This window comes from Tenrec ecaudatus, chromosome 9, assembly GCF_050624435.1.
Source record: "Tenrec ecaudatus isolate mTenEca1 chromosome 9, mTenEca1.hap1, whole genome shotgun sequence".
Classification (NCBI taxonomy): domain Eukaryota; kingdom Metazoa; phylum Chordata; class Mammalia; order Afrosoricida; family Tenrecidae; genus Tenrec; species Tenrec ecaudatus.
The window spans coordinates 156,378,709-156,393,472 of record NC_134538.1 but is presented as its reverse complement, the minus strand read 5'-3'; the positions used below and the strand labels follow the sequence as shown (position 1 = coordinate 156,393,472).

The window sequence follows — 14,764 nt, the reverse complement described above, 5'->3', positions numbered from 1 at the left end:
TCAAAGAAAATGTATAGATCACACAGGCTGGTTTTCAAAAGTGTAGTGGCTTATGAGCTGGACTGCTGACTCCAAGGCCAACAGTTTAAATCCACCAACTGCTCCTCCAGTCAGGGAAAGCTGAGACTGTCTGCTTCCATGAAGGTTCACAGTCTTGGAAACTCAAACGGGCCATTGTCCTCTGTCCTGCAAAGTTGTTTGAGTCAGAATTGACTCAAGGGCAGTGAGAGACTAGAGACTGTCAAAACTTACCGTGAGACAATTGCAAGGAGCTGGAAACAACCCAAATTTCCATCAACTGACAATTGGATTAAAAAACTGTGGTACATACATACAATGGAGTACTACACATTCCTAAAAAGCCGTGATGAACGTATGAAGCACATCGCCGCATGGGAAGAACTGGAGGAAATCGTGCTAAGTGAAGTAAACCAAGCACAAAAGGACAAGTGCACTATGAGTCCGCTGAGGTAATTGTAAAAAAAAAAATGCAAAAGGGGCATAGGGGAAAAGTTACTGTATACAAGCATTCCTGAGATGAGGACCAGGTAGCATGGCAGGAGCCAGACCAAATCCAGGGATACATTTAGCAGCCAACTAAAAAGGAGGGGGAAAGGGGAAATAAAAACATAAAAAAGAAATGGGTTACGGGGGTACAGGGCACTAACCCACCCAAGGGGAAGGTATTGTTTATATCTACACAGAAAAAGAGGTACCAGGTTTCAACCCTGTGCTCCAAGATGTGAATTGCAACATGCTGGCACGGAGTAGGGAATCAATCAGTGGAGAGGCCTGAGGGGCCAGCCCCAATCCCAACTACATGGGCACCTGCCCCTCCCCCCGAAGAATTTATTTCAGAGGACAGCTCTGAAACAGGAGCTCAGGGAAAGGGACATGTCTGATTAGGGAACAGGGGAGCAAATGAAGGGGAAGGAAGAGAGTGGAGCACATTCTGTCCCACCAAGCCTTGAGGATGGTATTCTCACTCAGAGCAACCAATCCACAGAGAAGACCATATGCCCGGCCCCACTATGAGACATGATATCCCTCACTGACCCATAGCCCTACAGCGGACAACACTGGAGACACGGTGTGGGAATTGTGCCCAATCTGATCCCACCACACTGAGGCAAAACACTAAGGGTGTGCAACCGAACAGCAAGGGGAACAAAGCAACGAAATCCTCAGAGAATACCAAAAATAGACTTTGGGGCCAGGGCTTGGCACCCCATCAGACTTGACCAGAAAATACTCTTAAAAGCCAACAAACAATCTTTGAACTAACTACAGACCTTTTTATTATTTTATTTTTTTGTCACTGTTTTTTTGTTGTTGTTGGTGGTTTATTTTCTTTTATTGCTTTGTTTTGCTCTGTCTTGCTTTTGTGCATGTTATTATCTCTGCATATCTGTCTAAATAAGATAGGCTGGATGAACAATATGGAGGAGAAAACAACAGGACCAACAGTTCTGGGGGACATGGTAGAGGGGGAAGACGGGGAAAGGAAGTGATGTTAACAAACCCAGGGACAAGGGAACAACAAGAGATCCAAATCAGTGGTGAGGAGGGTGTAGGAGATTTGGTAGGGTGTGATCAAGGGTAATGTAACAGAGAGGAATTACTGAAACCCTAATGAAGGCTGAGCATGATAGTGGGACAAGAGGAAAGTAAAAGGAAATAGAGGAAAGAGCTAAGGGGCAAAGGGCATTTATAGAGGCCTGAATAAAGGAATGTACAAATGTAAATATATTTATATATGAGGATGGGGAAACAGATCTATGCGCATATATTTATAGGTTTAGTATTAAGGTAGCAGATGGACTTTGGGCCTCCACCAAGTACTCCCTCAATGCAAGAACACTTTGTTCTATTAAACTGGAATTCCATGATGCTGACCTTCCCAACACAATCACTGAAGACAAATGGGTGCATAAGCAAATGTGGCAAAGAAAGCTGATGGTGCCCGGTTATCAAAAGATATAACATCTGGGGTCTTAAAGGCTTGAAGATAAACAAGCAGCCATCTAGGTCAGAAGCAACAAAGCCCACATGGAAGAAGCACACCAGCCTGTGTGATCATGAGGTATCGAAGGGGTCAGGTATCAGACATCAAAGAACAAAAATTTAAATCATTGTGAATGAGAGGGAGTGCAGATTGGGGACTCAAGACCCATCTGTAGGCAACTGGATGTCCCTTTACAGAAGGGTCACGGGGAGGAGATGAGCCAGTCAGGGTGCAGTGTAGCAATGGTTAAACATACAACTTCCCTCTAGTTTCTAAATGCTTCCTTTCCCCTCCCCCCACTATCATGATCCTAATTCTACCCTACAAATCTGGCTAGACCAGAGGATGTACACTGGTACAGATAAGAACTGGGAACACAGGGAATCCAGGACAGATGATCCCTTCAGAACCAGTGGTGAGAGTGGCCATACCAGGAGGGAGGAGTGAGAGTGGGGTGGGGAGGGGAAACCGATTACAAGGATCTACATATAACCTCCTTCCTGGGGTATTGACAACAGAAAAGTGGTGAAGGGAGATGTCAGGCAGTGTAAAATGTGACAAATTAATAATTTATACATTATCAAGGGTTCATGAGGGAATGGGGAGTGGGGAGAGAGGGGGAAAATGAGGAACTATGCCAAGGTCTTAAGTGAAGATCAAATGTTTTGAGAATGATGAGGGCAACGAATGTGCAGGTGTGCTTTACACAATTGATGTATGTATGGATTGTGATAAGAGTTGTATGAGGCCCCAATGAAATGATTAACAACAACAAAACAAAAAAACTTCCTGTGAGAGTGGAATTCTTGTGGAAATCACTGAACTCCAGTGTCTCAGATCCCTTTTGGTATGTTAGAAAACCATGGAGTTTTATTATGTTTTATTGTGGTGAAATGTAGAGAACAGGCCACATTGACATTTTAGCCATGTAGAATGGGATCGCCTTGCTCTCAGAGAGCACTTTAGAGTCGACTATGACTGATGTGCTTAGGTTAAAATATAACACCCCATCATTGGATCTGCTTTTTGGCCTATTTTGATTTTGTTCCAGGTCCTAAGATGTTCTGCTTCCTTTTTTCCTCCAATTTATTATTAATTGGGAGTTAATACATATATCACATCATTCCATACTTGAATCACACGAAGCACTATTGCACAATGACTACCACAATCAGTTTCCAAACACTGTTTTTCCTTTCTGGAATCCTTGACATCGTCTCCCTTTAACCACCCCTTCTCCTGTCACTGTATCCCTCCACCCCTGAAACCCTTATTCTAGTTGCTGTCCCCATAGGTTCATCAACCCCAGGTTTCATATACCCAAACCCAGAACAATATATAGCACAACTTCAAGAGGGTGACCCCCTATGACATAAAACCTCTGAGATAAACCCTAATATGAACAAAAAAAATTACAGAAAATGTTGAAAATCAGATCAGGTCCAATGTGCATCAGAAGGGGGGAACTGAAAAACTTTTAACATTCAAATCAGGTTTGTCCCTTTGTCCCTCTGCATTCATCTCTCCAATGCATTCTGTGCAGTAACCACTTTCCTCCCATCCCTCAACAGTGGATAGAGGGAGTTCACTGGAGACATAGTGCCTAGGTAGATCCCACAAATCCATCTTGGGCTCCTGCTGTCATCTATAGCCTTCTGCAAACTGGATTCTCACAATTTAGGCTCTGATACTAATCCCTCCTCCGATTTTGGGTTATATGATTTACAATCCTTCAGTGTCTGATGATGATGTGCTTCTTCCATGTGGACTTAGTTGACATCTCACTTAGATGGCTGCTTATTTGGAGACAAACTTTTAAGACCCCAGATATTATTTTTTCTGGTCGCTGGGCACATCTCATTTCTTCACCACATTTTTCTATAGCAACCATATCCTCTGTGTTCTCCTCCTTAGAGCGAGTATCGAATCAAGCAGGGCCATGATGCAAGAATAAATTGCTCTTAAGTTGGAACTTTCTTTTTGATTTAGGGTTTTCCTTGTTTTATTGTTTGCTTGTATTTTTATTGTTTTATTGTATTTATTGATTGCTGTTGCTTGTTTGTTTGTGGTTTTGTTTTTGAGAAAAGGCTGTTTCATTCTTTAGCCCATTTTCTGTTTGAGTTGCTTGTCTTTGCTGTTGAGTTCAGACTCTCAGTCTTTCTCCATGTGGACTGCCGTCCAGTCTCCTTTCTCCATCTCTGTTATAAAATATGTATATGCATTTCCTCCCCCACCAATGGTGGGTACCTTCTCTAATGTTTGCCTTTTAAAAGGGGTTTCATATGTGCAGACTCAATTCCCACGTCCATACTGGCCCCCTCAGAATAGTCTCCTGAGCTCAGACAATAGGGATCGGGATTTAAGCTTCTGTTCCTCCATGTGGGCACACCCCTTCCCTCGCTTCCTCACATTACATGCACAGTAGACATTCACTGAACTGGATTCAGTCCATTCTTCCTCCCCCTTCCAGATACTCAGCCCCATAACAGAGCCTGAAGCAGAAACATGTTCACATGGGGAAAAAAATCAGCAACTTTATTATTTGTTGTGAATAAAATGTTTCCAAAGACAGAATTCTAACTATTAACATTGGAATCTGTGCAAACAATTTCAGGAAACAATTTAAAAAGTGATAATCTCTCAAAATGTATGAAGGTTATCTAGAAGTAGTTGGTCTTGGATACATGAGATTTCTGAAATACTCCCTTTTTTCTGTGAGAATGACCCAATATGAATGAAATATCTCTATCTAGTACATCACTCTTGCGGGATCCTGCTAATCTTTCTACTCCCCTTGAAAGTGGTGTACATCAATTATCAGTGCTCTTGCATCTGTCTCAAGATTCAAGAACTATCCCAATCACACTTTCAAAGTCTCCAATGTAATCATTATTCCCTAAAGCCTCTTCACTCATTGTATTTACTCTCTATGGGAGGCTTTTGAAACATTTCCCTTTAAAACAGTCATCTTTGGATAATTTTGTAATGCAGGCTTTTATCTGTTCAAGGTGTTTTCCCTTTAAGGACACTTTACCTGAACGGTATCATAGGATGAATGCATGCAAGGCTGATTGCTATGCATGGGGTCACACGTTAGAATGAAGCTCAGAACTCAACAGGGTAGAAGAAGACATTTATTAATTACACATCAGTTAGGCCAGATTTTTCTGCACTTAACCCTCTTTCCCTACTCAAGATTCAGTCAATTACTGCCTTGATAATAATGAACATGGAGATCACCGGTTAGCTGTGTCCACTGTAAAATCAACGGGCCAAACCACTAAGCCCCCAGACAGTGCGCCATTGGCCAGTGCTGGCCATCCACCATCTCGTTGCCCTACTAACTGTAAAGGAGCCCAGACCACCAGCAGAGACCAGAAACTAGACTCAGGAGTTTCTATGGACTTATCTAGTATGTTCTAAAGTCTCATGGTTTCTTGCTTCTACAAACCAGAACCAACTTTCAAATAAAATGGTTATTTCCCACCAATGATTTGAACAGCTTTAAGCATTTTTCCCCTTCAACATCACCAAGTCAAGTCAAGCTACACAAGGGCTAAGTGACCATGATTTTGTTGGATGAAGACATGCCCCCTTTGACTCCCAGTCAAGATCATGGCACAGCTGGAGGAGACATCAGGTCAAGAGATCTCTGAAGTCAATATTCATCATGGAATGGGTATTCGGGGTGATCACTCCACCTGCCAACAGAAGGAAGACATTGAAGTCAGTGGCAATGCGGCACAACTGGTACTAGTAACTGTCATAGTCTCCCTAATGATTCCTCCTGTCATGGATTGAACATGGTTCTCCATCAAATACATGTCACGGCTGGGCCAGGTTTGCGAGTGGTTTGGCAGTTACGTAAGGAAGTCACGTGGCAGTTAAGGGGGTCAGGTTAAGGGATGCCAGGTCAGAGACTTAATCCAATGTAAGGTGAGTTCTCCTGGGATGTGGCCTCCACCACCTTTTATCCCACAAGAGATACAATGAGAGAAACAAGCAGAAAGAGGAGCCACAAATGGAATGTATCCTTTGGACCTAGAGCCCCTGTGCGGGGAACCTGCTAAACACAGAGAGGAAAGCCTCAGAGTCGTGCTTTGAATTTGGACGTCTCACTTCGTAGAGTGCGAGATGAGTCCCTGGAGAAGGACATCATGTTTGGGAAAGAGGAGGGGTGGTGGAAAAGAGGAAGGCCCTCTGCAAGATGGATGGACACAGTGGCCGTCACAGGGGCTCCAGCAATGGGAACACGTGCAAGGCTGGCACAGAGCAGGCAGTGCTTTGTTCCGTGTGCACAGGGCCGCCATAGACGGGACCCGACCTGCCGGCACCTGGAAACAACAGCGTGTGAGAGAGTAAGTCTCTCTGGGTTAAAGCCATGCATTTGTGATTGCAGTACCAGCTAAACACAATGCCGTCTTTCCTACCAATTCCAGTTGTATGTCATCCACTTTGCTCCATGCATCCTCTCATGCCCCCATCTTCCCTGGGAGCTCGGGACAGCACCTCGGGAGTACTTGTGTGCCCGCGCGTGTGTGCGCGTGTGCGTGTGTGTGCACGCTCAGGCACAGGGGAAGCCGGCTGCAGCCACACCAACCCTCTGCTCAGAATGCCTGGCCCCTGCTGCTGCTTCTCTTTGCTGCTCTCTTCCCGACAACACCCTCCTGTGCCCTCTTGGCGGCAGCTGTCTCTGTTCTGCTGGACCACTGAGCAGGTCTCTTCCCAGCTCTCGTCCCACCACTGACAGCCTCTTCTCACCACCGCTGCTCCTTCTGCTGCTCACCAGGTCGGAAGAAAGACGAGGCTTTCTACCCCTGTAAAGAGGGACGGGCTCAGCAGCCCACAGGGCAATTCTACGGTAGGCTCGCTATGTGCCAACGTCTACTCATGGCAGTGAGTTTGAAGTTTGGCTCACAAACCTCCTCAGGGTTGGAAATTAGAGGTCTGGATGGGGCGGTCAAGCAAACCATGCTCCCATGATTGTAGTTAAACCCATGAGACCAGAAACTTGCCCTGCCTCGGATAAGGTGCAGTCTGACCCCTTTTCTATCATTCTCTGCTCTTGGAAAAGGTTATGTTCCTCCTCTGACATGGTTCTGCCCCAATCGGTTCCAGCGTTCACAGGTTTCCCTGTGTTCTTATTATAAACGCAACTCACTGCCATCGGCTCGATTCCAACGCACAGTGGGCCTTTGGACAGAGCACACCCGCCCCTGTGAGTTGCTGAGACTAAATCCTTATGGGAGTAGTAAACCTCATCTTTCCCCTGAAGAGCAGTGGGTGGTTTTGAACTGCTGCTCTTGTGGTAAGAAGTTCAACTTGTCGTTATTATTTCATGCGCCTGTCTCTTAAGCAACAGTGCCTGGGACATGGTGTGTGCCAGGCCAAGGACACCCCAAGATTTCATCCTCTGTAAGGAAGACAAGCTTTAAACTAAAATAAGAAACAAATAAACAAAAGACTCCAATGTCAAAGACCGACCGGGAAGTGCTTTTCCACCATTCCAACTCTCTAACCAAATCCACTGCCATTGAATCAATTCCAACTCACGGGAAGCCCACAGGACAGGGCAGAACTGCCCCTGTGAGTTTGAGACTATAACTCTTTATGGGAGTAGAAAGCCCCATCTTTGTTGTGAGGAGTGGCTGTGGTCTTGAACCTGCTATCCTTTGGGTTAGCAGCACAAGACCATCACTCAGGACCTGTGAAATAATATGATTGTTTTTTCCAACGAAGGCCTAATCTTCATTTTTCCAGTTATTATCTGCTATCCTGGATTATTTTACCAACGATGCCAAAATTAACCATTAAACCCATCAAGGAAATAATGCCACTAATAGTAAGTCTGCTAAACAAACAAACAAACAAACAGACAGACAGACAGCATTTGTGGGTTGGTTTTATCTCCCTGCTCCTTCTCAGTTTACTGATGTTTCTGCAATAGAAACCTCTCGATGTCGGCAGTTATAGCCTCTCTGCGTTGCCAGCTCTGGCAAAGGGTCCTGTCTCCATCTCCACCCCTGTGTGCTCGGTTCTAGGCATTCTTCTGGTGCCCTGCATTTTTCTTGAACAAACCGTTCCATTGACTCATGGAAACTAGTGGGACACATAGATTGCTGGGAAGCATTTCCTAGATGCTCATTAGGGAGTAGATGGCAAAAAGAACTTGAAAATGGAGGAGATTTGAAGAACTGGAAAGATGAGTAGGGAATTCTTAAGCAGAAAAAAGTATGTATATTTGTGTGTGTGCACACAGGCATGCATCCTTTCATTGGGCCTCTTTTTGCTGTGCTTCACAGACACCGCATCTTACCATGTGGAAGTTTGTGGCCACCCTGCCTCGAGCAAGTTTCCTAAGGCAACTTTTCCCAACAACACAGGCTGACTTCATGTCCCCTATATTATCTTTTTTTAACCATTCTCACCATTTTTCAAATGCTTCTGTAATCCTACTGAATACTTCTTAAGACTACCCCAAACCCACCACCATTGAGGTGATGCCAACCCATAGTGACCCTATATAAGGTTTCTGAGACTTTGAATCTTTATGGGAACAGACAGCCTCATCTTCCTCCCTCTGAGCCGATGGCGGGTTCAAACCACTGACCGAGGGGTTAGCAACCCAATGACCAACCTTCAGTGTTCCTTTAATGGACTGCTCAAACCAAACAACCTCACTGCCATTGAATTGATTCAGAGTCATCTCGATCCAATAGAACAGAATAGAACTGCCCCTGTGGGTTTCTGAGACTGTAACTCTACAGGAGCAGAAAGCCTCATCTTTCTCCAGAGGATTGCCTGGTGGTTTTGAACTGAGCACTTTGTGGTTAGGAGCTCAATGCATAATCACTCTGAGGCCAAGGCTCTTCCCAATGGACTACCAAATGACCACCAAACTTCCTGCTATGGAGTGAAGGCTGACTCATCGTGACCCCCTGTGGGTGTCTGGGGCTGCAACTGTTGGCGGGAGCAGAAAGCTCAGGTTTTTCTCCCGAGGAGCTGCTGGTGGTTTTGAACTGCTAACCATGTGCATCGCAGCCCAATGCGCAGCCACTCAGCCACCAGGGCTCCTCCTGATAGACTTCAGCCGAGTGTAAATACTGCGACACTGGCTTCACTGCAGTGACCAGGAACCGAAGGGAAAACACATCTCCACAGTCTGCCTGCACATGAGAGGGCTTTCAAAAGCTGGTGGAAAAAATGAAATTATTTTCAATTTCAATCCCCCCAGGAATTTTATGAAGCAATGTCATAGATATGCTTCTGTGTGTGTGTGTGTGTGTGTGTGTGCCCACTGAACAATGCCCAGCACTCACATGAGCAGCTCCACAAAGCGCACGTTTTTATTCAGTCCTTCAACGTTCTTCATCTCCTCTTCTGTGAGGGAGAAGTCGAAGATCTGACAGAATGGAAACAGCGGCACTTAGAACAGCTTGGAGGGTAGGCAGTGAGGGACCAAACTTGGAAGGGCAGTGGGGCCAGCGCTGCGCATGTGCACTGCAGCCTGCAGAGGGAGCCCGGCACCGCTGGAAGTCTGCAGTTGACAAAGAGGAGTTTGACAAGGGGAGACTTCCTGCAACTGGCCTTGTGAGGCCGGGCTCCCTTCTCCCATGGGTCTTGGACATAGAATATCGCTGGGGAAAAGGTGCAAGAATCTCCCAACATGACCCCCGCCCTGCCTCCACACACACCCCCCACACCCTCCCCCCTCCCGCCAACTGTCACATATGAAGCGTCCTTGCCCTGCCTGGATAAGCTCCTTACTCTGGTGCTGAAATAGTGAATTGCTGGGCTGTCAATGGAAAGGTCACCTTGCCACTCTGCAGGAAGGAAGCCCCAGAAGTCTGGTCGTGTACAGGGAACACGGCGGGCAGTTCTGCCCTGTCCTCTGGGTTGCCCTGAGTTAGAACTGACTTGACAGCACCCAACGGCAGCCTCTCAACAGCTTCTGTACAAGTTTTCATTTGTGTTTCCTGCTTTCAGGTTTTAATAGTGGTTTGGACTCTGTTGCTTGCACATGCTAATTTTTCATGGGTTAGTTTTCAGAATAGATTGATTACCAAGCCCTTCTTCCTCGACTTAGTCTACAAGTTCTGTTGAAACCTGTCCTTCAGGGGTGACCCTGATGCTGTTGGACATGCTGGGAACATCATGTCCAGCACCACAGTAACGCTCAAGCCACCGCCCGCAGGATGACAGGCTGATGGATGGGTGGTGGATCTTAAACTTAGAACCATCAACCATTTGAGGTCGCAAGAGGAGCGTTTACCCAATGATAAAGTTCCGCAGGGTTAGCATAGCAGGAGTCATGGTAACCAGAGACCCGGGCAGGACACTGGATCTGGGATATTACGTGTGGGGATTGGGATGAAGGAGATGAAACCCAATGTGCATGAATTCTTCAATGGGAAATAGAGCTGCCAATTCACAGTAAAAATCACACAGTAAAAGAGCAAACCAATGGTTTCCAACCAGAGGTTCTTCAGTCGTGGGAGGTTTTCGACAGTACTCATGTAAGCGACACAGGAACCCTGGTGGGCTCGTGCTTCCAAGTTGGGCGGCAATCCACATGGTTGGCAGTTTGAAACCACCAGGATCTCCATGGGAGAAAGACTGAGCTTTCTACTCCCATAAACAGTTGCAATGTCAGAAACCCACAGGGGTGGCCGTGAGTCAGCATTGACCCCGGGGCAGTGAGTTCGCTTGCTTTGCTTTGGTACGTCCACTGCAGACGTAGTGGCCCCTCTCGGGCCTGCTGGCCTAGGGCTTCCTGATAAGGGAGTTGAGTGTGGATTTTTACAAATGGCTTTTCCTGGATTCCGATTTGCCCTCCAGGAACCCTGGGTGGTGTAGTGGGGTACACACTGAGCTACTAATCACAGGTCCATGTGCAAAGCCACCAGCTGCTCCCACGTTCAAGCTGGAGCTTTCTAGATGGACAGCCTCCGACACCCACAGGCACAGTTCGACCCAGTCCTACAGGGTTGCTATGAGTTGGAATTGACTTGTTGGCAAAGAAAGTTGGGGGATGTGGCCTCCTAGTTGATACTTATATAGAGATATATTTTTAAAAGTTACTCAAGGGTAGGACAAACCATATCTCCTGTCTATGGAATTCCTGCACCTGGCATTCAGGAATTCTAGGTGGTCCTTGTCAGCAACACCCAAATGTGTTTCTCATTTTCCCTGGAGCCGTTAAGAAGGGACGTGGACTATTACAAATTATGAATTTTATGCATTCTCTTCCTGCTGAGCTGGCGGTGAAGGGAGTAGGGATGTCACATCAACAGACGAGGGGTCAGGGACCATCAAGGAGCTGGATAAAGGGCATGGGAGCAGGCAATATCCACAGCGCGGCAATGGCCTCAGATCCAGTCACAGGCAGGAGCTGCTCTACAAGACCAGGGCAGTGCATGGCTGTCCATACACTGCACCAGGAACTCTGTAGAGGCAGTGGGCTAGGTTGGGCTTCAAACTGCAAACCCATCAACCAGTGTGCTGGAGACCAAACCAACACCCCCACTCACAGCCATCGGTCAATGCCAACACACACCGACCCTATTGGACACAGTAGACCTGCCGCTGAGACTGTAACTCTTTAAAGGAGTAGAAAGCCCGTCTTTCTGCTGAGGAACAGCTGGTGGTTTTGAACTGCTGGCCTTTTGCATTGCAGCCTGTGTCACCACTGTGCCACGAGAGCTCTTCAGAGTCTGTAAAGACGACAGCCTTGGAAACTATGGGGGCGGCTCTGCTCTGTCCTGTAGGGTGGCCACTCTGAGTTGGAATTGACTCACGGCCGTGACTGTTGGTCTTGGTGTTTCGTAATCCTGGTGGGAAATTCTCTACATTTTACTCAAAGCAACCACATAGCCCTCTGGTCACCTTTCCAACAGCCCTCTGGTCACCTTTCCAACAGCCAGCCCTTACCTGGAAGTTTTCTCTCATCCTGGCGATATTGAAGCTCTTGGGGATGACGACCACCCCCCGCTGGATGTTGAAACGCAGCGCAACCTGGGCTGCCGTCTTGTTGTACTTCTGCCCCAGGGAGTTTAAGTATGCGTCCTTTAACAGAGGTGGAGATGACACGTTCACCCTTAAAGAACAAAAACAAACACATGCATCGCCTTCAGCGCGGGCCAGGAGAACGATGGTAGTGAACCCAACACCTCGTCGTCTGCCAGCACAGGTCCCCTGTAGCCCACTTCTCTGAGGGCACAGTGGTGCTCGAACAGAAAAAGAGCTGCTCTCTGCGTGGACTGAGGGTCACCGAGATGGCTGTGTCACACACAGAGTGCCGGGCCGGAGCGGGCAAGAGGGCGTGCATGCACGAAGCAGCGTGGAGGCAAGGCTGAGACACTGCCACTTTGCCATCGAAATCAGAGGCAAAAACAGAACAAAAGTTAATGTATAAACTTTTGGAACTATGCCCGCAGAATGCATTTCTATAACATTCTTTGCACAGCCACACAGTGAACATGGAGACGGGACAGTTTCAGAGGGAAGGTCCTCGTGCCAGGACTAAGGATGGTGGGCCTGTGGTCCAGGGCAGCAGTGGGTGGGGATGTAAGCCAGGTGAACTGCAGGGTTGGGGGAGAGGGGGACCAGAAGGATGGCTTCTTGGCTGAAACCCCTGTCTAAGGTGCCACTCCTCCAGGTGAGAAGTCACACTCTCCTAGCCAGGTGCCAGCTTTCACATTTCAAAGGACGTTGATGCGTACAGGAATCCTGTGTAATCAACCCTTAACCCCCACCTAAACTTTGTGCTTTCCGCCCGCTGACCCTCTCGCTTCTTGTGCTGTGCAGTGCTCTGTGTTTTACTTGGGGCTGCCCAGGTCAAGGTGTGAGAACCCCGCGATACCACCCAGTAAATTCTGAGCCCACAGGACAGAGGGGAGCTCCCGTTGGGATTCTGAGACTTTAAATCTTTCTGGAGCACAGTCTCCTCTTTCTCCCAGGGAGGGACCGGTGGGCTCGAATGGGTGATCTGGGGCTAACTGCTCAGTGAGTAAGCCACTGTGCCAGCAGGACTCCGATTTCCATGAAAGCTCCTGCCCTCTTCTTCCAAGCAGGGCACCAGGCTCTGTTCTCTGAGCAGCATTCCTGCGGCTCCTGGCCAGCGGGACAGCTTCTTGCAGAATGGACCAGATTCTTACAACACCTCAGTGAGGAGGAGGGATGACCCACCCGTCCCAGTGTGGGTAACTGGAGAAGGTCTAGGAGAGGCCAGGGTACTGCCTCAGCCCACACTCACTCTCAGCAGGGGAACACTTTACCCTCCTTCTCCCTTCCTAAGGAGACTGCACCCTGGTGTTAACTTACCAGCTTGGGTTCCGGGAGGTCCCCAAAGGGCTGTACCCCACAATGACAATGTCGTGTTGTTGGCAAAATTTCAAGAGCTTTGGCTGGGTGAAATACGGGTGGCATTCCACCTACGACGTGTTGTGTAGGAGAGAGCAAAGTACACAGTTAGGGCCTTGTTGGTGAATATGATTTTACCCAGCTCTTAAGACTATAGGAATCCTACAGGGAAAAATATCATGGATCTCAAAGGACATCTGACATTGCCCCCCCAGCCCCCAACCCAGACAGCGCTGTGCTCTACATGCTGTGTGAACCAAAGCAAAGCAAGTGCCGGCGTCGTCCAATGGGACACTGAAGTGAAACAACACCCACGGCCCTCGGGTCAATGCTGACTCACAGTGACCTTACAGGATACGGTAGAACAGTCCCTGTGGGTTTCTGAGACTGTAACTCTTTACAGCAATGTCCAAATGTGCTTGACATGATGGATGGATGTGGTAAGCGTTGTACGGGCCCCAATAAAATGATTCAAGAAGAGAAATTCTCATTTTCCTCCCATGGAGCAGCAGGGAGTTGCAAACTGCTGACCTTGCCGGTAGCAGGCCAACTCCTTACCCCTCCGCCACAATTCCAGCACTGTGGGGAACGAATCCAATATTGTGTAACAAGAACAGTTGAACAGCTTCAGGGGAGTGAACCCAGCGATCCATAGTAAACTTTGCAGCAAATACAAGTTTCCAAAACAAACTTACATCACCTTGAACTTCTGATTGCAGCACTTGGCACTAAAAGTGCCAGTCAGTCTGTGGTACATGCGTGTGTGAGTATGTACGTGTGTGTGAGTGTGTACGTGTGTGTGAGTGTGTACGTGTGTGTGTACATGTGTGTGAGTGTGTACGTGTGTGTGTACGTTTGTGTGAGTGTGTACGAGTGTGTACATGTGTGTGTGAGTATGTACGTGTGTGAGTGTGTACGTGTGTGTGAGTGTGTACATGTCTGTGTGGGTGTGTACGTGTGTGTGAGTGTGTACGTGTCTGTGTCTGTGTGAGTGTGTACGTGTGTGTGAGTGTGTACATGTGTGTGAGTGTGTGAGTGTGTACGTGTATGGTACCACGCTGCTGGGAGCTATGCCACCAGGACCCCAAACACCAGCAGGGTGGCCCGTGGGGGGCAGCTTTCAGCAGAGCTTCCAGACTCAGGCAGACTAGGGGAAAGGCTTGGCAGGTACTTCCAAATGCAAAGGCTGTGGCTTACAAAGGAATATTGTCCAATGGATTTGGACGTGCCTAGACCACAGGAATGGCACAGGGCCAGGGCATGCTTCATTCTGTCCAACGAGAGGAGCGGTGGCACCCAACAAGAAGTAGTGACACCCAGCAGAGTTCTCTGTCCCTGGTAGTTGTGGAGCAGTCCAGAGCCCGTTTCCCATAGTGGAGCGTGGTTAGATGAAAGGAT

At 47.7% G+C, this 14,764-nt stretch overlaps 1 protein-coding gene across 4 annotated transcripts in view; it reads right to left on the bottom strand.

The window, feature by feature from the left end:
- Positions 1-5,663: 5,663 nt before the first annotated feature.
- LOC142456594 (aldo-keto reductase family 1 member D1-like) overlaps positions 5,664-14,764 on the bottom strand; it is a 43,751-nt gene continuing 34,650 nt past the window's right edge. For all 4 annotated transcript variants that reach the window (XM_075557745.1, XM_075557748.1, XM_075557746.1 and 1 more), the window contains 4 exons: positions 13,328-13,437; positions 11,936-12,101; positions 9,325-9,407; positions 5,664-5,706 (listed from right to left, as the gene is read on the bottom strand). In XM_075557745.1, the coding sequence (XP_075413860.1) occupies positions 5,664-5,706; positions 9,325-9,407; positions 11,936-12,101; positions 13,328-13,437 (402 nt within the window). The remainder of the gene's footprint in view (positions 5,707-9,324; positions 9,408-11,935; positions 12,102-13,327; positions 13,438-14,764) is intronic.